The sequence below is a fragment of the Eubalaena glacialis genome, chromosome 4 (genome assembly GCF_028564815.1).
Source record: "Eubalaena glacialis isolate mEubGla1 chromosome 4, mEubGla1.1.hap2.+ XY, whole genome shotgun sequence".
Lineage (NCBI taxonomy): Eukaryota > Metazoa > Chordata > Mammalia > Artiodactyla > Balaenidae > Eubalaena > Eubalaena glacialis.
Window position 1 is genome coordinate 134,045,620 of NC_083719.1, and position 25,713 is coordinate 134,071,332.

The following is a 25,713-nucleotide window of genomic DNA, read 5'->3' on the forward strand; positions in this document are numbered from 1 at the left end:
TGAATGAATGAATGACCAGTTCAAATAAAATTTGCTCTATGTGAAAAATGACAATAAAAATTTTTCCATCAGGTATAGGAAATGGTTGGGACCTTAGAACCCTTTCATTGACTTTCTTTAATATCTCAACTAATGCCATCCTCCTTTCTCTTTCCATGTAATCGTCCCCACACACATTTTTCATGGCTTTCAATACATATTCTATGTTATTATTTGGGAAAAAAGATGCTTTTATCTATCTATAGTTCTAAGTATACAGGCTTATACCATTTGCCATCTTTGAGTTATATTAACAATAGGCTAACATTCTGTATAGGGCTATATAGTCTCCTGGTAGTCCTATACTTCACATCTACTGCTTGCCAACTCTGGAAAACTCTTTCTCTTCCAGGGAAATGGGTGATTGATCCCTCAGAGCTCACTTTTGTGCAGGAGATTGGTAGCGGGCAGTTTGGGTTGGTGCATCTTGGCTACTGGCTCAACAGGGACAAGGTGGCCATCAAAACCATTCAGGAAGGAGCTATGTCAGAAGAGGACTTCGTTGAGGAGGCTGAAGTCATGATGTGAGTGGCCAAAACAAGAGTCTGCAGAGATACCTTGGGAAGGATGTTCTGTGCTGTGCTCTTTAAATACCATTCTGATGCCATCTTGTGCCACCTCCCTGCTCAAGTCCAGAGATGGCTTCCCATGGTATGGAGAATAACTCCAAGCTCCTCACTGTGGTCTAAAAGGCCCACCATGGTCTGGCCCTGCCCGCTCCCCAATCTCATCTCCTACCCATCTTTCCTCTGGTTCCATGACATGCCAACCACACTGGCCTTCGTTCATTCTTGCATACACCAGCTGAGTCCCTGCCATTCTTCAGGTCTCAGCTCAATGAGACATTTTTGTTTGGGGGAGGGAGTGTATTTTTGGGAGACTAAACTTAGACCATCTCACCCCTTGCCATTTTTCTCCAGGAAACTCTCTCACCCCAAACTGGTCCAGCTCTATGGAGTGTGCCTGGAGCAAGCCCCCATCTGCCTGGTGTTTGAGTTCATGGAACATGGCTGCCTGTCAGATTACCTGCGCAGCCAGCGGGGGCTCTTTGCTGCAGAGACCCTGCTGGGCATGTGCCTGGACGTGTGTGAGGGCATGGCCTACTTGGAAGAGGCGTGTGTCATCCACAGAGACCTGGTAAGAGGGTGTAGGGCAAACCCCTACAGGTCCAGGGTGAAGGGGCATGTCCCACTGAAATGTAGAGCTACGAAGACTGGGAATGCATGAATCAATAACAAGGCATAAGCCCTCTTCCTTCCCCTCTCAACTTCTTCCTTCCTCCACCCACTGTGGGGTGTCCTCATGGGACTCAGATCTGGGCTCTATTTCCAGCCCCACCTCTAACTTTCACCCTCTGAGTTGGAGTTTACATTCTTTCTAAATAAAGCTGACAGCCTCTCCTTCTTAACCTCTCTGTGTCTCCTTTTCCTCTTGGTAAAATGAAAGAAATTGACAAGCACGTGTTTCTCAAAATGTTATCCAAGGCTCTACCAGGATCATATTGGGGTGATCCTAGAACCATCCTCAGAATCTCTGGGGGTTGAGGCTTGGGAATATTCAAATATTCAAATCCCCCCATGGGATTTGCAGGCACATTAAAATTTGAGACTCATGGATCTTTTCTTGGTAAGGGCTCTTCGAACCGAATTAGGGACCATGTACCATCCCTACCGAGCAATAGTTTTAAGAGAATTAGCAACTTCAACACATTCTTATTTTAGTCAAATGGGTGACAGCTTCTTCATATCATCCCTGAGGTTAACATCAGGTTGCACTGGAGTTTGCAGTTGGTTACACAACACCATGGATGTTTCTTCTGATTAGGATCCCAGGAATGAAGATGAAAGACCAGATTTACTCATCCTGATAAAGGATCTTAACATTCAACTTTCCATCAGGCACTAGTGAAGCTTAATTAGCATTTGTGAAGCTCCTCATTGCTTCTGCACAGCAGCACATTGGAAAAGCAAAGGACTGTGATTATAGGAGACCCCTTAATTACTGATTACCCACCAAGTTTTCCTTTCCCTTTCGTTTGCCTGTCTGCTCCAGGCTGCCCGGAATTGTTTGGTTGGAGAAAACCAAGTCATCAAGGTGTCCGACTTTGGGATGACAAGGTAATACGGACCTGTGGTGCCGGCAAAGTCTCAGGAATGGGATGCAGGCCACCAGGACACTCAGACGATCTCTCTCCACTCTCTCCCCAGGTTCGTCCTTGATGACCAGTACACCAGTTCCTCAGGCACCAAATTCCCGGTGAAGTGGGCGTCCCCGGAAGTCTTCTCTTTCAGTCGCTATAGCAGCAAGTCGGATGTGTGGTCATTTGGTAAGTGTCATTCTGGCCCCACTCCCACATGACCTGGGACTGTGGGCCAGCTGTTTTATTTGTCAAATTCAGGCAGCCTTACTTGCCCTGAACACTGGATGGTGAGGGCGTCCCACTGAGAGTCTGTAGAAACAGCTCTGAAATGAATGAAGGGGCCCTCATTATTGTATCTATTCTTGGACATTTTTGAAATAGGGGCAAAAATAAAAGCGAAAACAGGATGCTGGTGATAGCCGCTGTGACATCAAAAGCTGGAGTCAGGAGATTAGAATATGAGCCCTTGAGAGCAGGGATCATGTTTTTTCCAACATTATATTTATTCTCACATTTATTCCCACATTTCACTCTCAATATTTTACCCATTCATTCAACAACGATTTATTGAGCATCTACTACATGCCAGGAGCTAATTTAGGTGCTCACAAAGCAGTGGTACATAGGATAGAAAAGGCTCCTATTCTCTTGGAGCCAAGTTTTAAGGGGAGACAGTAACAATCATGTAAAGAAGCTAACAAATATGTGTATAAGATAAAGTCAGGTAGCGGTAAGTGCTATGAATAAAACAAAAGAGTAATGGGAAAGAGAGGAACTGGAATGGAGGGAGGGTCTGTTTTAAATAGCAGGGTCCGGGAAGGCCTCTCTGGGGAGATGACTGTTGAGCAGAGAGCTGAATGATGAGAGGGAGCTGTCTCCATTTGAAGGTCCAGGGAACAGTGTCTCTAACAAAGGAAGCAGCAAGTGCCAAAGCTTGGTGTGTCCAAAGAAAAGGGGTACTGACTTAGTGGGAGAACTGTAGGCAATGAAATCGGCAGGCCATAGTAAGGAATTAGAGTTTCTCATAAGTGCAAATGGGCAAGAATGAAAAGACAGAATGAATGATGCTGGTGTGGCAAGAAGTACTAAATATTCTTGCTGGGTGTGTCATGTCTTTCTAAGCCATAGTTTTTGCATATTAATGTATACACAAAACTATACTGGACAACCTCTTTGACTTGGATTGTAAGAAGGATTCTACTTTGGACAGCAATAGTTTGGAGTTTGATGTTGTCATTCTATGTGAAGGGAAGGTTTGCCAAGTATATTGACTAGTAGTAGAAACCAGGGAGAAGATGACTAATTAAATCTCTTAGGAGAAGAACTAACTAATCTTCTCCAGCATTTTAGAATATCCGTTTCCAACAACCAAGTGATTTTTGATTTTGAGTCCTAAATTGTTCCTTAAAGTAGTTACCCTGTTCAACAGACCTAACTATGACTTTGTTAGTCAAATTTAAGGTACAGAATGAACTTAGAAGAAAAAAAACTGCGCTTGAGCAACCTCACATTCTCTTTTCCCCAGTGCATATAACTAGGAAGGGTATGGCTGATGTGTGGCCACTCTCTATCGGTACGGCGGGTCATGCTGCACCAAGCCAGGTGTCCCATAAAGAGATGTTTGCAGCCATGGCCACTTTGTCACATTCACCTGCTGACTCGGAATGGGGTTTATTCTGCCACAGGTTGTCAGCCTAGGACTTTGCTGCTGCATCTTATAATTAGAGGGTTGAGCTAAAGTCCATCCCTTCCTAGGATATGTCATCTGAAGTATCCAAAGATGAGATTGACTGATGGAAGCAGAATAGAGGGGTGAGAAAACTGGGGTGGCAAATCTGAGAAACAGAAACCTGGATGGAGGAGAGCTTTTGCCTGCCTCAAGGCCACTGGGCTTTGTCACGCATTTTGAGGTTTTTCCCCTAATTAACTGCACTATATTTTTAAACATCTTTATTGGAGTATAATTCCTTTACATTGTTGTGTTAGTTGCTGCTGTATAACAAAGTGAATCAGCTATACGTATACATATATCCCCATATCCCCTCCCTCTTACGCCTCCCTCCCACCCTCCCTATCCCACCCCTCTAGGTGGTCACAAAGCATGAGCTGATCTCCCTGTGCTATACAGCTGCTTCCCTATCTGTTTTACATCTGGTAGTGTTTATATGTCAATGCCATTCTCTCACGTCGTCTCAGCTTCCCCTTCCCCTTCCCCGTGACCTCAAGTCCATTCCCTACGTCTGCGTCTTTATTCCTGTCCTGCCCCTAGGTTCTTCAGAGCCTTTTTTTTTTTAGATTCCATATATGTGAACTGCACTATTTTAAACTAGTCAACTAACCTCTTTGGGCCTTACTCAGTTCCTCAATGCATCACAAGGTTTGCGTGAAAGCAACTGTTTTCCAGCCAGCTTTCCCCCATTTTCCAAAGAAATCTCACTAGAAATCTTGGCATCTTGGGGTGCTAATTGATCTTATTTACTGAATTTCCAAAACTACTGAGGCATTTCTGAGGATCCCTTAGAAATTCTAATCCAGTTGTCTGGGCTGGGGCCCAGGATCTGCCATTGGAACAAATTTCTGAGTTGATTTTTCAAAACTTCAGATGTTTTAGGGATCATACTTTGGAAAACTCTGCCCTCAGGATCTCTGGACTATGCTTTCAAAACCACTGGATTAGGTGATCTGCAAGCTCTGTTCCCACTCTGACATCCTATGAATAGATGAATACATAATAAAGCTGGGTGTAACATTTCTACTGAGTGCAAAAAAGGAAAAGGGATTAAATCAGAGGTCAAAAATGGACAACTTAAAGAGTTTTGCTTGGTTAACACAGTATTTCTTTTAAATCAAATTGAGTTTATATTTTAAAACTCCCAATTTATGACTTATCTTTAAAAAAACAGAAAATGTGGCAATTCAGAGCCCTCATTCCCATGTGCCCTATGCTGGCTGGAGCTAAATCACAGCTGCCCCTTTGAGGACAGAATTTTTGACCTCCAGTTTTTCACAGTCCTCCCTAGTCCCTATTATGCAGACCTCGTCCACTCCATTCATCTATATCATGTGTAGACATTTGAGTTTACATCCCCTGCAACTTTTAGTAGTAGCATTTGAGTTAGATATAACAAAGGGCTGAGCTTGAACATTCTTCACCACTAGGAAGGTAGGGAGATCACTCTTCTTTAGAAATAGCACAGGCCTAATAAGCCCCAGGTGGCTTTTGATATTGTACTTTCTGGAGGTAGGGACTTGAATCTTAATGTCAAGGAGTCTGTGATTTCTAGAGGTAAGTTGGTTTGTTCACTATTTAGGAACTTTATCACTAGCTGTTTTGATTCACCATTTCTCATAGGTGTGCTGATGTGGGAAGTCTTCAGTGAAGGCAAAATCCCGTATGAAAACCGAAGCAACTCAGAGGTGGTGGAAGACATCACCACTGGATTTCGGTTATACAAGCCTCGACTGGCCTCCTCGCATATCTACCAGATCATGAATCATTGCTGGAAAGAGGTCAGTAAAGGAAGTGGCTCCCCCCCCCTCATTATAATCTGCAGTTTCAGGGTCTGCCCCCATCCCTGAAGAAAGGAACCCTCTCAGAGGATGAGGCAGTAGGGATGAAAAAATAGATTAGCAAGAAAGTGACGTTGAGCATCTATTAACTAAAGGAGTTACTCATCCCTGGAAGAGCTGGCAGGGACCTTAAATGTTATTTGATTTGTAATATAATGTCACAAGCCATCAACATACTGTCAGAAAGGAAGAGTGGGGAAGGCCTATGTCAATTTTTTGAGAAAAAAAGCATCTGTAACATCATAAAACCATTAAATATACATGAAGTTAGTTCTATAAACTGGTAAACAGAAGTTCACTGATGCTGTGAAACTATTAAAATGACTGAATTAAAATTCATTTTATTCATACAACAATTCAGAATGGGAGCCAGTTACTCTGCACCCTCCCAGACATCTCAGTTATCCTTGGGTGGCAGGCTATGCCTTAAGCCATATCAGCATGAGTGTTAGATGTCCTTGGGTGAGTTAGCAAATTTTAAATTTCAACCACAGTTGAAAGTTGCTGAATAGAGAATTAACACAAATTCAGATCATGGAAGGGTAACAGGGGGGATTTAAAAAGTATAGGATACTTGGGTTTTATCTCAGTTTTATCATTTCTTAATCATTAATCATGGGCCATTCTCTGAACCTCCTTTTTCTTACTGTAAGATAATTAAATAATGTTTGCTCTGTAAGTTCATAGAGCTTTTGTCATCAGAAACAAAGAAATAAACCATAAAGAAATAAAGACAGGTACAAAACAAATCTAGTCCACTTCTCAAGGATTAAATACTATAACAATTATGATAGCTGACATTTAGTACTTTTTTCTTTCTTAAATTTTTAATAATTTTTTAAATTAATAGACTTTGTTTAGAAGTTTTAGGTTTATAGAAAAATTGAGCAAACAGTGCAGAGTTCTCCCCTATAAATAACATTTTGCATTAGTGTGGTACATTTGTTACAATTATTCTACCACCACTGATACATTATTATTAACTAAAGTCCATGTTTTACATTAAGGTTCACTGCTTTTTTTTATACAGTTCTGTGAGTTTTGACAAATGTATATCATGTAACTACCATTATAGTATCATACAGAATAGTGTCACTGCCTTTAAATGCACTGTGCTTCACCTGTTTATCCCTTCCCCTCTTCTTCCCAAATCCCTGGAAACCATTGATCTTTTTATTGTCCAAGTTCTGCCTTTGCCAGAATGTCACATAGTTGAATCATACAGTATGTAGCCTTTTCAGATTGGCTTCTTCCATTTAGAACTATGCATTTAAGATTCCTCCATGTCTTTTCATGCCTTGAAAGCTCACTTCTTTTTATCACTGAATAATATTTCCATTGTATGGATATACCACAGTTTGTTTATCCATTCACCTACTGAAGGACATCTTGGTGGCTTCCAGTTTTTGGCAGTTATGAATAAAGCTGCTATAAACATTTGTGTGCTAGTTTTTGTATGGACATAGATTTGCAGCTCAATTGGGTAAATATCTAGGGGTGTGATTCCTGGATCATATGATAACACTATCATATGAAAATGTTTAGCCTTTTAAGAAACTGCCAGACTGTCTTCCAAAATGGCTACCATTTTCACATTCCCACCAGCAATGACAGTTCCTGTTGCTCCACATCCTCACCAGCATTTGGCGTTGTCAGTGCTTTGATTTTAGCCATTTTAATAAGAATATAGTGGTATCTCATTGTTATTTTAATTTGCAAATCCCTAACATATGATGTTGAGCATCTTTTCATATGTGTATTTTCCATTTGTATATCTTTTTAAATGAGGTAACTGCTTAGATCTTTGCCCATTTTTTAATAGGATTATTTGTTTTCTTGCTTTTGAGTTTTAAGAGGTCTTTGCATATTTTGGATATAAGTCCTTTATCAGATATGTGTTTTAAAAACATTTTCTCCCAGCCTATGGCTTATATTTTCATTCACTTAACAGTGCCTTTTACAGAGCAGAAGTTGTTAATTTTAACAAAGTTCAACATCAATTTTTTTCTTTTATGAATCGTGCTTTTGGTGTTGTATCTAAAAACTCATTGCCAAACCAAAGGTCACCCAGATTTTCTCCTATGTTATCTTCTAGATGTCGTATAAGTTTTGCATTTTATATTTAGGTCTATGATCCATTTTGAGTTAATTTTTGTGAAGAGCGTCAGGTCTGTGTCTAGAGTCACTGTATTGCATGTGGATGTCCGATCGCTCTAGGACCGTTTGTTGAAAAGACTACCCTTTCTCCATTGAATTGCCTTTGCTCCTCTGTCAAAGATTTGACTACATTTGTGTGGGTCTATTTCTGGGATCCCAACTCTATTCCATTGACCTATTTGTCTATTCTTTCACCAATACCATGCTCTCTTGATTACTATAGCTTTATAGTAAGTCTTGAAGTCAGGAAGTATCAGTCCTCCAAACTTGTTCTTCTTCAGTATTGTGTTGGCTATTCTGAGTCTTTGGCCTTTCCATATGGAGTTTAGAGTTGGTTTGTCAGTATCTACAAAATAACTTGCTGGGATTCTTGTGATTGTGTTGAATCCATACATCAAGTTGAAAAGAAATGACATCTTAACAATAGCAAGTCTTCCTAACCATGAACATGGAATATTTCTCCATATATTTAGCTCTCCTTTGATTTCTTTCTTTAGAATTTTATATTTTTCCTAAAATAGATCCTATACATATTTTATGAGATTTATACCTAAATATTTTCTTTTTTAGTCTTACTTAGTGCTTATTTTATGTTGCATTTTTATATACGATTTTATTTAATTCTTATAACAATCTTATGAGATTGAGAATATTATTATCCCCATTTTACAGATGACAAAACTGAGGTTCAAAAAGGTTTAGTAACCTGTTCAAAGGTCACACAGCTAATAAGTGGAAAAGCTGTGATTCAAAAGTAGGCCATATGATTCCAAAATACCTGCTGTTAACAACTAAGACATAATGGCCTCAAATACAATACATATAGAAGCATATTTAAAACTCAGCAGAGGGGATTGCTGTTTAACTCTGGTTTGCTTTGGAATTAGCTATGACACACAAGTACAAGGAAATCACAGAGTGCTTTTCTTCCCTCTCTAGAAACCAGAAGACCGGCCACCTTTCTCCAGACTCTTGAGTCAACTGGCTGAAATCGCAGAATCGGGACTTTAAAAGAGACTCAGTGCCAGGCCACGGGCTGCAGATCCTGAGTGGGGCAAGGAGGTCTTCCCACCACAGAGCATTAAAAGCTGCCACCATCCCAGGACTCCTCAGAGGCAACTGGCCTGTGGCGCCAGTCGCTAAGCTGCCACGGAGGCAGCGGCCTGACAGAGGCGGGCACCAGGCCACAGGCAGGAGGCTCAGCCACTGAACTGGGAGCAGGGCCAGAGCAGTCTGTACCCTTCCTCCAGCCTCTTATCTTGTGTGGAGCACAAACCTCAATCGACAGCTTTCAAGCAACATTTCTTGCACTTCTTAGAGAAAGGGAGAGATGGGGCAGGACCCTGGATTATTACACTTATTGTTATTTTAAACATGGACCTAAAGTTCACGGTCAAGGGATTTTTTATTTGACCTGACAACACAGAATCCCAGGATATGGGGCAAGATGAACAAGGAGCATGACTCTTTTTCAAGGAGAACTAGTGAGTTAATTAAAGCCACAAAGAGTAAGCTCTGCCTCTGTGATGCTGTCAGCCACAGCTTCCTGCCTTAGAGGATGATGGAACAGCTGCTCACATCAGAGGCCGGATATTCTGAGAAGCAGCTTTATGAGGTTTTACTCATAGAGTACACTGCCACCTCTCTCCTTGAAGTCCATAATGGACTGGGGTGAACAATTCTGATCTTACCACTGGAGTATTGGGTATCTGGTGTCTGGGCAGAAAGAAGGCATCAGATGGTGGAAACACCTGGTACAGGGAGAGGCCTTAGGTTGTAACCACTTGGATGCTCATTTACTACCAAGCCAAGCAAGTGACTCTGTGTCCCCTTCTGTGCCGAATGCTTCCATAGGCATCCTGGGAGGAAATCATGGCTTCCGTAAACACTGACTTACTGAGGCCTCCAGGAATCAGTCCCCTCTCTGCATTCTTCCATCCTCATCAACAGAGTGCAGACTTGTGCTGGGGAGTGTGGCCTGGCAGAGAAACTGAAGCTTGTTTAGGCCCTAGAGATTTGCAACTTTAAGGTTGAGACTTCCAAGTCTCCCCAGATTCTAAGAGAGGAGTAAGAGGTCTGTTCTTGCTCAAACCATCTGGATGGAAACTGAGTCAGGCACCGAGTGGGGGGCTTCCAAGATGCACAAGGATGCCTACTGTTGACTGAGCACTTGAATATGCAAAGTGAATATGTACTGAGCTACAAGCCTTAACTGCAGAATCTCAGTTCACCCTGAGTTCACACCAGTGCCGTGAGATATTATTATTATTCCCATTTTATAGATAATGGAACTTAGGCTTTGAAAAGCTTGGACACCTGCTTGAAGGGACGGAGGTAGGAAGAATACAGCCCACCTCTGTCTGTCTGACTGCAATGCACAGTTTCTCTATTTTTATTCAACACTGCCTCCTACTGAGGGTGAAAGGGATTGCTGAGGAGGTAAGTACAGTAGAGGGGAAAGTCCTAGAGAGCCTATAAAGAAGCCAACACAGCACCATCAGCAAGTAAAGTTGCTCCTGCATAGACCAGTGTGGCTGGTGGTGTAGCCCTCCAACTTGGAATAGGATCTTTTTTTCCTCATCTGTATCCTCACCTTCATCAGAGTTAATGACGTTGGAGTTACTAAAGGAGTAATTAGCCCTTTGATTCACTCAACCCACCAGAGTCATATTGCATGAAGCAATTTGTAGATGGGCTTCAAAGCAGCTTTAAAAGATTCTCCTGCAGAAGTATAAATACTTCCTTGAATTATCACTTCAACATTGAGCCGGCTGCGGTCTTCTTGGACACTTTCTGGGGAAGGGTATTCTCTGATGTAAGAGAGATTTAATTTTCCTACAGTGTTCAGGGAAAACTCTTTTTGGATGGTGTTGAAAGCAGTTCTTTCTAAAAAATCATGTGATATTTTGACCGGCTGAAGACGCAGATGTACAACTTTTAAGTATAATTATTGTGAAACTGGTAGCTTCAAAAAAAACCTATCATTCAGAAGATGATATTTCTCAACTTATCCAAAATCATCCCTGTTTACTTTTTTGGCATTTTGTACATTCTTTTTTGGAACCTTTAATTAGAGATGATTTCTGGAACATCCAGCCTAGAAGGAAAACATCAGAATTGACTGATTTCTGTGGTATGGTTTAGAAAAATTCTCCCTTACATGGTATTATCTTGTTCAAGCTCAGAATCATTGAGGCTTTAACTTAACATGGGTCAAGAGGTTACCTCTCAGTGTCCTGAAAAATAAGACTTCTGCCTGTTTGGTTTTTGGCTTTTATTTTCCCTCTCACATTTTGAAAACGGTGCCATGTGCTCACAGGGAATTCCCCTATGCAAAGTTTTGGTTCTAGATGCATTTTGTAGATTTTGCATTGTGCCCTTTTGAGACTATGTATTTATATTTGGATAGATTGAATATTTATTAGTGTACAGTGATTGCTAATGTTCACAATTAAAATGTTACAAATGTCTCTTATGCTTTGTAAATCACACCAAGTTAAAGGTTGGGTCTAGCAAATAAAGCTGTGCATTTTAGTAAATAGGGTATGTATAGCCTGGGTCCATATTTATCCCAATGTCAGACAACCAAAAGTTTTCCATAAATAATAATGGTTACATAGTTTCACACTCCACAGACAAATAAAGACTATACATCATTCAACATTGTTTCACCAAGTAAATATCAAATGCTTCCTGTGACCTCTGACATGCTGTGCTGAGTGCTGCAGAAACAAAGATGAAAAAGACACAGTCTTTACTTTTAAGAAACTCCAGGTATGGTTGGGAAGGCAGACATATAAACAAGTAAAATTATAATACAGCAATTAGAGCAACAACAGAAATAAGGTCAAAGTAGAGAAGAGCTCAGAAAAAGTGATGGAATCTATCGGGCAAAGGGTGACATCAGTGGAAACTTCCTAGAAAGTTGCTACTCAAAGTGTGGTCCCCGGACCAGCAACAGCAGCATTAGTAGCTTGTGAGAAATGCAAATTCTCTCTCCACCCTGAGATCCACTGAATGGGAATCTACGTTTTAACAAGATCTACAGGTGATCATCTGCACATTAAAGTTTGGGAAGCACTGTCACAGAAGATATCACGTCTGACTCAGTTTTGAAGATGAATTATGCTTTTTTTAGGCAAGCCAATGGGCAGAAATAAGAGAAATACTTTCCAGGTAGAGGGATAGAGGAAACAAAACATATTGGGAAGCTATTAGCAGTTTACCATTGCTGGGGCATAGGGTGTGTGTGTGTGTGTGTGTGTGTGTGTGTGTGTTCTCAGCAAGGGTGAGGATAATAGAAGGGGTAGACAAGTTTAATCTAAGGCTATAAATCTAGACAAGGACCTAGATTTTAAAACACAAAAAAAGTTGGAACTCTAGTTGTAGAGAGGAAAAATGTCATTGAACAAGGAGAGAAGGTCAAATTTGTGTTTAAAAATATATTCTGGCAGCAGTGTGGAGAGTGGATTTGAGAGAGGCAAAGCTGGTGGAAGAGAAACCAATCTGGAGTGATTTTTGACTTGCTCCTAGTACCAAATTATTGTTCATACTCATTCTGTCATCTGCTGTGTGGGTGACATGTGGAAATTGTAATTCGGAGTTCTTAAGCCACAGTTGGACAGCAAGGCACAGCTGTTCTCCTCGCTCTTAAAATCCCAGTGAAATAAGGGCTGGGTTATTATAGTTTTGGTGTCTTGAGCTCTCCCTGTACCTTTCAGTTCACCAAATGCCCACGTCCACTGCAGGAGGCCAGCTCATGCACCCAGAGGACCAGCAGGTACCAGTGAGAAAGCCTGTGGCTTCCACACAGTCCTTTGTGGGACTCACCTCTGGGTTTGACTCCCCCTGGCAAATGACCCAGAGAGGAAGCTTCTAGAGCAGGATGGATGAACAGATCGGCTTCTCAGAGAGCATTTATCCTGCAGACCCTACTCTGCCTGGAACCTCCCAACACACAAGACCACCACACTCAGGAAAAGGCAGAACATACCCCATTCAGCAAGATGGGCAGTGTGTGTGTGTGTGTGTGTGTGTGTGTGTGTGTGTGTATGAGTGTGTCTTCAGTGACTTTGCAATTCTTCCCAAGTCATCATGAGTAGTTGGTCTCTGGGATAACTGAATCATACAGATACTGTTAGGAGGAGTTTTAGAGATCATTTGTTACCATTCACCTGCTATTACTTGGCACTGTGTCAGGTGTATATGATGAATAAGATACCAGTTGAGGACCAAACACATCACAGTCAAATTAAGATAATTCAAGGCGAGCCTATTTCAAAAGGACTATTTAACACCGTGTGGGTTTAGAAGAACCACAGTAAGTAGTACAGAGGCAAAGAACAGCCAAGGAGCAGTTACCACCCCTAGGCCCAAAGAGATGAGGAACGGGAGTGGTCACTTGCTTGTGGAAGCAGAGAGTCACCTGGAGAAAGGTGCCTCGAGAGGAGAGGACATTTAGTGAGAGACAGAGGAAGCCCAAGGCAGCAACACAAGGAGGAGGCTGTGGAATAAATATGCTGGCCCCCTCTCCTCCCTTCCCCCCATCAACTGCTGGGGTTTCTTGTTGGCCGAACCCAACTGGAAGCCAGAGGACAAAGAAATCCTAGTAGAGTAGTCCACAGAGGTCAGTCTGCAGGGGCGAGGGCAGGGTGAGAAGAGTGAAGTAGGTCTGGAGGAGCAAGAGAAGATATCCAGGGCTTCCCTGGTGGCGCAGTGGTTAAGAATCCGCCTGCCAATGCAGGGGACACGGGTTCGAGCCCTGGTCCAGGAAGATCCCACATGCCGTTGCGCAACTAAGCCCATGTGCCACAACTACTGAGCGTGCGTGCCACAACTACTGAGCCTGCGCTCTAGAGCCCACGAGCCATGACTACTGAAGCCTGGGCGCCTAGAGCCCATGCTCTGCAACAAAGAGAAGCCACCACAATGAGAAGCCCGCACACCACAACGAAGAGTAGCCCTGGCTCATCACGTCTAGAGAAAAGCCCATGCGCAGCAACAAAGACCAATGCAGCCAAAAATAAAATAAATAAATGTAAAAAGAAAAAAGAGAAAGAAGATATCCAGTATACATGCCAACCTTTCTGTAAGAAGCCTCAGGCTGTAAAAATGTCCAACACATAAATAAATACAGTTGATTTTATGCTTTGCAGATTTTATACTTGCAAATCGCCTACTCACTAAAATCTATCTGTAACCCCAAAGTCAATTCTTGCAGCCCTTTCACAGTCATTCATGACATGCCCACGCCCAGAGCAGAGAAAAATTTGTCACTCTACATGCACATTCCCAGCTGAGGTCGAACAAGGCGAGGCCCTGCCTTCTCGTTTCAGCTCATACCATAAACTAGTGTCTTTTTTGAGGTCTGTTTAGTGCCAAATTTTTTGCACTTGTTTACATTTTATTGGTCATTTTGCTGTTTAAAGTGACCCTCAAGCATAGAGCTGAGGTGCTGTCTCGTGTAAGTGAAAGAAGGCTGTGATGTATCTTACAAGGAAAACATGTGTTAGATGAGTTTCACTCAGCATGAGTTATAGTGCTGTTGACTGTGAGTTCAATGTTAATGAAGCCACAATACACACTAAACACGGTGTTTTTGAACAGAAATGTGCATAAAACAAGGTTATGTGTAAATCAGGTGACTTTATTAAACATAACCACTGAATGATGGGAATCAACTGTGATTGCAAAGCACTGCTGTAGGTCATCTGATGGAGCAATGGTCACAATCCACTGAGAGCACAGAGAGTGAAAATACCCAAGGAAGCAGGGAGGGCTTCACAGAGGAAGTGATATTTGAGCTGTGTCTTAAAGGGTAAATGCGAGTTCCTAAGGAAGGGAGGGTCTGGAAGAACATTTCAGGCCAGACAAACCAGCATGCATAAAAACACATCTTATTCCACCTTCTTCCCTTGCATTATTTTTATGTTAGGACTGGGAACCTTGGGGCCCAAAGCCAGCAGGTGCTGGAGAATCAGTTAAAGGAAACTGGTGGATTATGGTTCCTTACCCTCCAGGTTCACATCTACCCACACCCCTCTCTACCCATCTAGAGCTAACAAGGAGTTCCTGATCCCTTTTCATTTTCTCAGACTCATTTTGAGTACAAATGTCTATAAGCTGAGACAAGATATACAAACATTTACTTGCTTTTCTGTTGTGTATATCTCAAAGCACTTTCCCATTTAAGATGATGTTTGACCTCTCCAGCAGCTTTGACATGGAAGGGTGGGTGAGGGGGGTCTCACTTGACAGAAAAGGGAAGTGATACACAGCACGCCTGAGGTTGTAGAGCTACTCAACACAAGTGAGATTAGAACTCAGATCTTATTCCAAGTCCTGCATTCTTGCTAAAGACCACGCCAAAATTCAAACCATGGTAATAATAATAAAAACAATAAAAGCTCCCATTTTTTTTTAACATCTTTATCGGAGTATAATTGTTTTACAATGGTGTGTTAGTTTTTGCTTTATAACAAAGTGAATTAGCTATACATATACATATATCCCCATATATCCTCCCTCTTGTGTCTCCCTCCCACCCGCCTTATCCCACCCCTCTAGGTGGTCACAAAGCACCGAGCTGATCTCCCTGTGCTATGTGGCTGCTTCCCACTAGCTATCTCTTTTACCTTTGGTAGTATATATAAGTCCATGCCACTATCTCACTTCGTTCCAGCTTACCCTTCCCCATTCCTGTGTCCTCAAGGCCATTCTCTATGTCTGCATCTTTATTCCTAATCTGCCCCTAAGTTCTTCAGAACCTTATTTTATTTTTTTTTAGATTCCATATATGTGTGTTAGCATACGGTATTTGTTTTTCACTTTCTGACTTACTTCACTCTGTATGACAGATTCTAGGTCCATCCACCTCACTACAAATAACTCAATTTCGTTTCTTTTTATGGCTGAGTAATATTCCATTGTATATATGTGTCACATCTTCTTTATCCATTCATCTGTCGATGGACATTTAGGTTGGTTCCATGTCCTGGCTATTGTAAATAGTGCTGCCATGAACATCATGCTACATGTCCCTTTTTGAATAATGGTTTTCTCCAGGTATATGCCCAGTAGTGGGATTGCTGGGTCGTATGGTAGTTCTGTTTTTAGTTTTTTAAGGAAGCTCCATACTGTTCTCCATAGTGGCTGTATCAATTTACATTCCCACCAGCAATGCAAGAGGGTTCCCTTTTCTCCACACCCTCCCCAGCATTTATTGTTTGTAGATTTTTTGATGATGGCCATTCTGACTGGGGTGAGGTGATACCTCATTGTAGTTTTGATTTGCATTTCTCTAATGATTAGTGATGTTGAGCAACCTTTCATGTGTTTGTTGGCAATCTGTATATCTTCTTCGGAGAAATGTCTATTTAGGTCTTCTGCCCAGTTTTGGATTGGGTTGTTTGTTTTTGTTTTTTTTTTTTTGATATTGACCTGCATGAGCTGCTTGTAAATTTTGGAGATTAATCCTTTGTCAGTTGCTTCGTTTGCAAATATTTTCTCTCATTCTGAGGGTTGTCTTTTCGTCTTGTTTATGGTTTCCTTTGCTGTGCAAGACTTTTAAGTTTCATTAGGTCCCATTTGTTTATTTTTGTTTTTATTGCCATTTCTCTAGGAGGGGGGTCAAAAAGGATCTTGCTGTGGTGTTTGTCATAGAGTGTTCTGCCTATGTTTTCCTCTAAGAGTTTTATAGTGTCTGGCCTTACATTTAGGTCTTTAATCCATTTTGAGATTACTTTTGTGTATGGTGTTAGGGAGTGTTCTAATTTCATTCTTTTACATGTAGCTATCCAGTTTCCCCAGCACCACTTATTGAAGAGGCTGTCCTTTCTCCATTGTATGTTCTTGCCCCCGTATCAAAAATAAGGTGACCATATGTGCGTGGGTTTATCTCTGGGCTTTCTATCCTGTTCCATTGATCTATGTTTCTGTTTTTGTGCCAGTACCATACTGTCTTGATTACTGTAGCTTCGTAGTATAGTCTGAAGTCAAGGAGCCTGAGTCCTCCAGCTCCGTTTTTCTTTCTCAAGATTGCTTTGGTTATTCGGGATCTTTTGTGTTTCCATACAAATTGTGAAATTTTTTGTTCTAGTTCTGTGAAAAATGCCATTGGTAGTTTGATAGGGATTGTATTGAACCTGGAGATTGCTTTGGGTAGTATAGTCATTTTCACAATGTTGATTCTTCTAATCTAGGAACACGGTATGTCTCTCCATCTGTTTGTATCATCTTTAATTTCTTTCAGCAGTGTCTTATAGTTTTCTGCATACAGGTTTTTTGTCTCCTTAGGTAGGTTTATTCCTAGGTATTTTACTCTTTTTGTTGCAATAGTAAATGGGAGTGTTTCCTTAATTTCTCTTTCTGATTTTTCATCATCAGTGTATAGGAATGCAAGAGATTTCTGTGCATTAATTTTGTATCCTGCTACTTTACCAAATTCATTGATTAGCTCTAGTAGTTTTCTGGTGGCATCTTTAGGATTTTCTATGTATAGTATCATGTCATCTGCAAACAGTGACAGTTTTACTTCTTCTTTTCTGATTTGGATTCCTTTCATTTCTTTTTCTTCTCTGATTGCTGTGGCTAAAACTTCCAAAACTGTGTTGAATAATAGTGTTGAAAGTGGGCAACCTTGTCTTGTTCTTGATCTTAGTGGAAATGGTTTCAGTTTTTCACCATTGAGAACGATGTTGGCTGTGGGTTTGTCATATATGGCCTTTATTGTGTTGAGGTAAGTTCCCTCTATGGCTACTTTCTGGAGGGTTTTTATCATAAATGGGTGTTGAATTTTGTCAAAAGCTTTTTCTGCATCTATTGAGATGATCATATGGTCTTTCTCCTTCAATTTGTTAATGTGGTTTATCACACTGATTGATTTGTGTATATTGAAGAATCCTTGCATTCCTGGGATAAACCCCACTTGATCATGGTGTATGATCCTTTTAATGTGCTGTTGGATTTTGTTTGCTAGTATTTTGTTGAGGATCTTTGCATCTATGTTCATCAGTGATATTGGTCTGTAGTTTATTTTTTTGTGACATCTTTGTCGGGTTTTGGTATCAGGGTGATGGTGGCCTCGTAGAATGAGTTGGGAAGTGTTCCTCCCTCTGCTATATTTTGGAAGAGTTTGAGAAGGATAGGTGTGAGTTCTTCTCTAAATATTTGATAGAATTCACCTGTGAATCCGTCTGGTCCTGGGCTTTTGTTTGCTGGAAGATTTTTAATCACAGTTTCAATTTCAGTGCTTGTGATTGGTCTGTTCATATTTTCTATTTCTTCCTGGTTCAGTCGCAGAAGGTTGTGCTTTTCTAAGGATGTGTCCATTTCTTCCAGGTTGTCCACTTTATTGGCATATAGTTGCTTGTAGTGATCTCTCATGATCCTTTGTATTTCTGCAGTGTCAGTTGTTACTTCTCTTTTTTCATTTCTAATTCTATTGATTTGAGTCTTCTCCCTTTTTTTCTTGATGAGTCTGGCTAATGGTTTATCAATTTTGTTTATCTTCTCAAAGAACCAGACTTTAGTTTTATTGATCTTTGCTATTCTTTACTTCATTTCTTTTTCATTTATTTCTGAGCTGATCTTTATGATCTCTTTCCTTCTGCTAACTTTGGGGTTTTTTTGTTCTTCTTTCTCTAATTGCTTTAGGTGTAAGGTTAGGTGTTTATTTGAGATGTTTCTTGTTTCTTGAGGTAGGATTGTATTGCTATAAAGTTCCCTCTTAGAACTGCTTTTGCTGCATCCCATAGGTTTTCGGTCGTCGTGTTTTCATTGTCATTTGTTTCTAGGTATTTTTTGATTTTCTCTTTGATTTCTTCAGTGATCTCTTGGTTATTAAGTAGTGTATTGTTTAGCCTCCATGTGTTTGTATTTTTTACAGATTTTTTCCTGTAATTGATATCTAGTCTCATAGCATCGTGGTTGGAAAAAATACTTGATACAATTTCAATTTTCTTAAATTTACCAAGGCTTGATTTGTGACCCAAGATATGATCTATCTTGGAGAATGTTCCATGAGCAGTTGAGAAGAAAGTGTATTCTGTTGTTTTTGGATGGAATGTCCTATAAATATCAATTAGGTCCATCTTGTTTAATGTATCATTTAAAGCTTGTGTTTCTTTATTTATTTTCATTTTGGATGATCTGTCCATTGGTGAAAGTGGGGTGTTAAAGTCCCCTACTATGATTGTGTTACTGTCGATTTCCCCTTTTATGGCTGTTAGCATTTGTCTTATGTATTGAGGTGCTCCTATGTTGGGTGCATAAATATTTACAATTGTTATATCTTCTTCTTGGATTGATCCCTTGATCATTATGTAGTGTCCTTCTTTGTCTCTTGTAATAGTCTTTATTTTAAAGTCTATTTTGTCGGATATGAGAATTGCTACTCCAGCTTTCTTTTGATTTCCATTTGCATGGAATATCTTTTTCCAATCCCCTCACTTTCAGTCCGTATGTGTTCCTAGGTCTGAAGTGGGTCTCTTGTAGACAGCATATATATGGGTCTTGTTTTTGCATCCATTCAGCCAGTCTATGTCTTTTGGTTGGAGCATTTAATCCATTTACATTTAAGGATATTATCGATATGTATGCTCCTATTACCATTTTCTTAAGTGTTTTGGGTTTGTTATTGCAGGTCTTTTCCTTCTCTTGTGTTTCCTGCCTAGAGAAGTTCCTTTAGCATTTGTTGTAAAGCTGGTTTGGTGGTGCTGAATTCTCTTAGCTTTTGCTTTTCTGTAAAGGTTTTAATTTCTCCGTTGAATCTGAATGAGATCCTTGCTTGGTAGAGTAATCTTGGTTGTAGGTTTTTCTCTTTCATCACTGAATATGTCTTGCCACTCCCTTCTGGCTTGCAGAGTTTCTGCTGAAAGATCAGCTGTTAACCTTATGGGGATTCCCTTGTATGTTATTTGTTGTTTTTCCCTTGTTGCTTTTAATTTGTTTTCTTTGTATTTAATTTTTGATAGTTTGACTAATATGTGTCTTGGCATGTTTCTCCTTGGATTTATCCTGTATGGGATTCTCTGCGTTTCCTGGACTTGATTGACTATTTCTTTTCCCATATCAGGGAAGTTTTCAACTGTAATCTCTTCAAATATTTTCTCAGTCCCTTTCTTTTTCTCTTCTTCTTCTGGGACCTCTATCATTTGAAGATTGGTGCATTTAATGTTGTCCCAGAGGTCTCTAAGACTGTCCTCAATTCTTTCCATTCTTTTTTCTTTCTTCTGCTCTGCAGTAGTTATTTCCACTATTTTATCTTCCGGGTCACTTATCTGTTCTTCTGCCTCAGTCATTCTGCTATTGATTCCTTCTAGAGAATTTTTAATTTCATTTATTGTGTTGTTCATCATTGTTTGTTTGCTCTTTAGTTCTTCTAGGTCCTTGTTAAACGTTTCTTGTATTTTCTCCATTCTGTTTCCCAGATTTTGGATCATCTTTACTATCATTACTCTGAATTCTTTTTCAGGTAGACTGCCTATTACCTCTTCATTTGTTTGGTCTGGTGGGTTTTTACCTTGCTCTTTCATCTGCTGTCTGTTTCTCTGTCTTCTCATTTTGCTTAACTTACTGTGTTTGGGGTGACTTTTCACAGGCTGCAGGTTTGTTTTTCCCATTTTTTTTGGTGTCTGCCCCCAGTGGCTAAGGTTGGTTCAGTGGGTAGTGTAGGCTTCCTGGTGGAGGGGAATAGTGCCTGTGTTCTGGTGGATGAGGCTGGATCTTGTCTTTCTGGTGGGCAGGACCGCATCCAGTGATTTTTTTTGGGGTGTCTGTGACCTCATTATGATTTTAGGTAGCCTCTCTGCTAATGGGTGGGGTCGTGCTCCTGTCTTGCTAGTTGTTTGGCATAGGGTGTCCAGCACTGTATCTTGCTGGTTGTTGAGTGGAGCTGGGTCTTAGCATTGAGATGGAGATCTCTGGGAGAGCTTTCGCTGTTTGACATTACGTGGAGCTGGGAGGTCTCTGGTGGACCAATGTCCTGAACTCGGCTCTCCCACCTCAGAGGCACAGGCCTGACACCCGGCCAGAGCACCAAGACCCTGTCAGCCACACGGCTCAGAAGAAAAGGGAGAAAAAGAGAAAGAAAGAAAGAAAAAAATAAAATAAAAAGAAATAAAGTTATTAAAATAAAAAATAAAAGAAAATTATTAAAAATTTAAAAAAGTAAAAAGTAAAAAAAAAAGAAAGAAAGAAGAGAGCAACCAAACCAAAAAACTAATCCATCAATGATAACAAGTGCTAAAAACTATACTAAAAAAAAAAAAGGACAGACAGAACCCTAGGAGAAATGGTAAAAGCAAAGCTATACAGACAAAATCACACAAAGAAGCATATACATACACCCTCACAAAAAGAGTAAAAGGAAAAAAATCTATCTATCTATCTATCTATCTATATAAAGGAAGAGAGCAACCAAATCAGTAAACAAATCTACCAGTGATACTAAACTCTAAATACTAAACTAAGATAAACATAAAACCAGAAACAAATTAGATGCAGAAAGCAAACCCCAAGTCTACAGTTGCTCCCAAAGTCCACCGCCTTAGTTTTGGGATGGTTCGTTGTCTATTCAGGTATTCCACAGATGCAGGTACATCAAGTTGATTGTGGAGATTTAATCCGCTGCTCCTGAGGCTGCTGGGAGAGATTTCCCTTTCTCTTCTTTGTTCGCACAGCTCCTGGGGTTCAGCTTTGGATTTGGCCCCGCCTCTGCGTGTAGGTCGCCTAAGGGCATCTGTTCTTCGCTCAGACAGGACGGGGTTAAAGGAGCAGCTGATTAGGGGGCTCTGGCTCACTCAGGCCCGGGGAGGGAGGAGTACAGAATGCGGGGCGACCCTGCAGAAGCAGAGGCCAGTGTGACGTTGTAACAGCCTGAGGCGCACTGTGTGTTCTCCCGGGGAAGTTTTCCCTGGATCATGGGACCCTGGCAGTGGCGGGCTGCACAGGCTCCCAGGAGTGGAGGTGTGGATAGTGACCTGTGCTTGCACACAGGCTTCTTGGTGGCTGCAGCAGCAGCCTTAGCGTCTCATGCCTGTCTCGTGTCCGCGCTGATAGCCACAGCTCACGCCAGTCTCTGGAGCTCGTTTAGGTGGTGCTCTGAATCCCCCCTCCTCGCGCACCCCGAAACAATGGTCTCTTGCCTCTTTGGCAGCTCCAGACTTCTTCCCGGACTCCCTCCTGGCTAGCTGTGGCGCACTAGCCCCCTTCAGGCTGTGTTCACGCAGCCAATCCCACTCCTCTCCCTGGGGTCTGAACTCCGAAGCCCGAGCCTCAGCTCCCGGCCCCCGCCCGCCCCGGCGGGTGAGCAGACAAGCCTCTCGGGCTGGTGAGTGCTGGTCAGCACCGATCCTCTGTGTGGGCATCTCTCCGCTTTGCCCTCTGCACCCCTGTTGCTGCGCTCTCCTCCGTGGCTCTGAAGCTTCCCCCCACCTCCTCACCGTCTCCTCCAGTGAAGGGGCTTCCTAGTGCCAGAGGTGCAGGTCCTGTCCCCATTCTTTTGTCTCTGTTTTTTCTTTTTCCTTATGCCCTACCCAGGTACGTGGGGAGTTTCTTGCCTTTTGGGAAGTCTGAGGTCTTCTGCCAGCGTTCAGTAGGTGTTCTGTAGGAGCAGTTCCACATGTAGATGTATCTCTGATGTATTTGTGGGGAGGAAGGTGATCTCCATGTCTTACTCCTCCGCCATCTCGAATGTCTCCCAAAGCTCCCATTTTTGAGTATATGTGATGGCTCTTCTTACTGTGTTACATTGATTGTTTCATTTAATCTTCCAAGAACCCAAGGGATAGAAACAGTTATGATCATCTCAATTTTGTAGATGAGGAGTACGGTGCTCAGTAACTTAGGAAAACCATTCATGGTTCCATAATTAGTAACAGGCAGAATTCGGGCTTGATGCTAAACCTGTCTGTTCCCAAATTCCATGCTCCCAACCATTCTATGGGGTGGATTATAGGGCCACTATGCCAGCCTCTGAGAACACAGCAGCACCAACCTCATTGTACCTCGGCTATGTTGTTGCATTCCAAATCTGGTTTGGAATATGTTCAAACTCTCCTTATCCGTTCTCATCCAAAATTATGGTAAATAGTATTTGTTTAAATAAAGATGAAAGGTCCTTTGCTGTCAAGTTCTATGTAAAATGTCTGACCTTCAGAGGAGGCCAGTTCTCTAGAAGTCACAGAAGTGAGCAAAGTGAGAAAAAAACATCAGAGAAGAGAGGGAATGCATTTCCAAATGACCCAGGACAGAGCTGCAATGTTTCAATAGCAAAAAAGCCCCCAATATTTCATCTATAAAAAAACAGAGCTACTTCTGAGGATTTTGTGAGGATAAAATTTGCCCATCCATACACAGTACTTGGCACAGAGACTAATCCCAAATAAACATCCAATAAATGTTAGTGTAGAATATCTGCTTTAACAAATTTTCAAAGAAGGAAATAGGCAACCTAGTTTCCTATGGAAAGACCTGGGTCTGGGTCCAGCCAGCCTTGGGCAACCCTTCCCCTCTCTGGGCCCCAGTTCTTTCATCTGTAAAATGAGGCAGTTTTGAGCAAGTGGTCAGGTTTTATCTAATGGACAATGTAAATTGTAACTGACCATCAAGTTTCTCTTTTCCTGCTAACTACACGAATGTTTAACTACACAAACCAAATGTGTGAGCCTACTGTAGCAAACCCAAAGCACATGGAGATAGTTTTTGTATCATTCACATTTTCTCCATCTCATATCCCTTTTCCTTTAAAAAAAAAATTATTACTGATTTAAAAACATTTTAATACAATGTGTCTCTATAACTTGCATTAAATGTGGTTTTAGAATAAGGTGACACAGTAATGAAAACATGGATTCTGTTTGGGAGGGGGGAAATGAGGTTATATATAATTTTGGTTAAAAGTTAAAAGCATAAGTTTTGGTTTCACTACCTTGAGCAAGTTATTTAACCTGCCTTAGTTTCCTCAATTATAAAATGGGACTAACAGTTATAGTTTCCTCATAGGATAATTTTAAATATTAAATGAGATAATGCACTTGGTAAATGTTAGCCATTATTATTAATATTAATATTTATGTTTTCTCTCTCCAGAACCAGTTCTTATGCCCATTTCAGATGCACCACTATTGGTTTCTATGAAACAGGGTCTGCCGATGGATTTTAAAAGGAGATGTAGATGTCCTGACTTGGGGCTTTTCTGAAAACAAGGCAATGTTGCCACACAGAGAACTGCAGTGCGTGGCCCACAACTATGCAAGTGGCGAAGCAATTCTCACCTTATACCTGTGGTCCTCTCATTGCTGATGGTGCAGCCTGGGGTTGGATGGGAAGGATATCTGAAGGCAGTAGACAGATGGCTCCAAATTTCAATGGCAACGTGTAAGCTTTCGCTTTCGATTATTCATTCAACCCACTTTTACTATTATCTCTATTATTTTACATAATAGAACGCCTGTTAGGTACTAGGCACTGAGGATGCAATGGAGAGCAAGACACATCTCTGCTCTGTTAGATTTTATGTTCATATGGTGGTATGCAGGCAAGTATGCCAAAATTACAACACAGCACAACAAGTGGTAAGGTAGAGGAAGTCCAGGGAGTTATGGGAGCATGGATGGCTGACCCTAACCCAACCCAAACGTGGAGGGGTCATGGAGGAAGCAACAGCTGAGTGGATACCAGAAGGATGACTAGAAGGTAGGCACCATTGTGGGGGAAAAGTGTGGAAAGGGTAGGGAAAGGAGGAGAGATCATTCCAAGCAAAAAAGCCTAGCTTGTGCAAAGGTCAAATGCAAGAGAGAACACAGCAAGTTTGGGGAACTAAAAGATTCCTCTTAGCTGAAGCACAGTGAGCTTGTTCACAGCAGAAGAGACTGGACAGGTAAACTCCAGATCATGGAGACACTTGTAGGCCACGGTAAGGAGGTTTGGCTCCATCCTGTGAGAAGTGAGGAGCTAGTGAATGCTTTAAGCATGGCAGGGGCATGTCCTTTGTTTTAACTCATGCAGTCTTCCACATGCAGGGGGACCTTGGAGTATATCCAACCTACTTCACTGTACAGATGGGGAAACATAGGTGAAGTAACTTATCTAAGATCACTTAGTTGCAAAACCAGGACCGAAAGGCAAGCCTCTGGATTTCCAAAACAGTGGTTTCAACAAAACCATATTGCTTCCCCTTACAAGCAAATAGAATTCAGGGGCCAGGGAATTATTTTTGCCCAAGATCTAACCAAACATATACATAATCGTCTTTTTCGTTTTTAAGCAATGTGTTCCTGCAAGGTGAAAAGACAAGGAAGGAACCACAGGGAGAAATATGTCTTCCAGAAATCTACAGCATCTAAAATAATACGCCATATAGAATGAAAATCCAATCTCTCATTGTTAGATATTTGTAATCACTGACACCCAAAATCCCAAGGATCACAGCAGAAAATTAAAAATTAAAAAAAAGAAAGAAACCTCACTTCTGTTTTTAAAGCCATCCTCCACAAACACACCCACAGCTTTCTCACATGGCACCAGGGACAGAATGTATATATATATATAAGTCATCCTTTCTGAAATAGCAATTTAAATTAGTATGAGTGATGTAACATCAAACCACAAAGGATCATGAATCCTGAGTGCTAGGGAAACGATGGGAGATCAGGGAGGGCAAAGACTTCCACAAGTTCTTTGCTGAGTGTTGAGTAATGTGGCTCCTCTATAAATAGCCCCTGATAGGAAGAGCTGAGTGATTAACTAGAAATTTGTACACCCTTTGGAAATATTTCAGAAAGGTTCCCCTGTAGCAAGACTTTACC

At 41.3% G+C, this 25,713-nt stretch overlaps 1 protein-coding gene and 1 long non-coding RNA gene across 2 annotated transcripts in view; one reads left to right on the plus strand and one right to left on the minus strand.

Moving 5' to 3' along the window:
• ITK (IL2 inducible T cell kinase) overlaps nucleotides 1-8,926 on the plus strand; it is a 62,926-nt gene extending 54,000 nt beyond the window's left edge. The window contains exons 12-17 of the mRNA XM_061189913.1: nucleotides 392-563; nucleotides 960-1,176; nucleotides 2,092-2,156; nucleotides 2,247-2,365; nucleotides 5,532-5,689; nucleotides 8,846-8,926. Of these exons, the coding sequence (XP_061045896.1) occupies nucleotides 392-563; nucleotides 960-1,176; nucleotides 2,092-2,156; nucleotides 2,247-2,365; nucleotides 5,532-5,689; nucleotides 8,846-8,917 (803 nt within the window). The 3' untranslated portion in view covers nucleotides 8,918-8,926. The remainder of the gene's footprint in view (nucleotides 1-391; nucleotides 564-959; nucleotides 1,177-2,091; nucleotides 2,157-2,246; nucleotides 2,366-5,531; nucleotides 5,690-8,845) is intronic.
• Nucleotides 1-25,713, minus strand: part of LOC133091067 (uncharacterized) — a 70,692-nt gene that overhangs the window by 44,258 nt on the left and 721 nt on the right. The gene's annotated exons all lie outside the window — the stretch shown is intronic.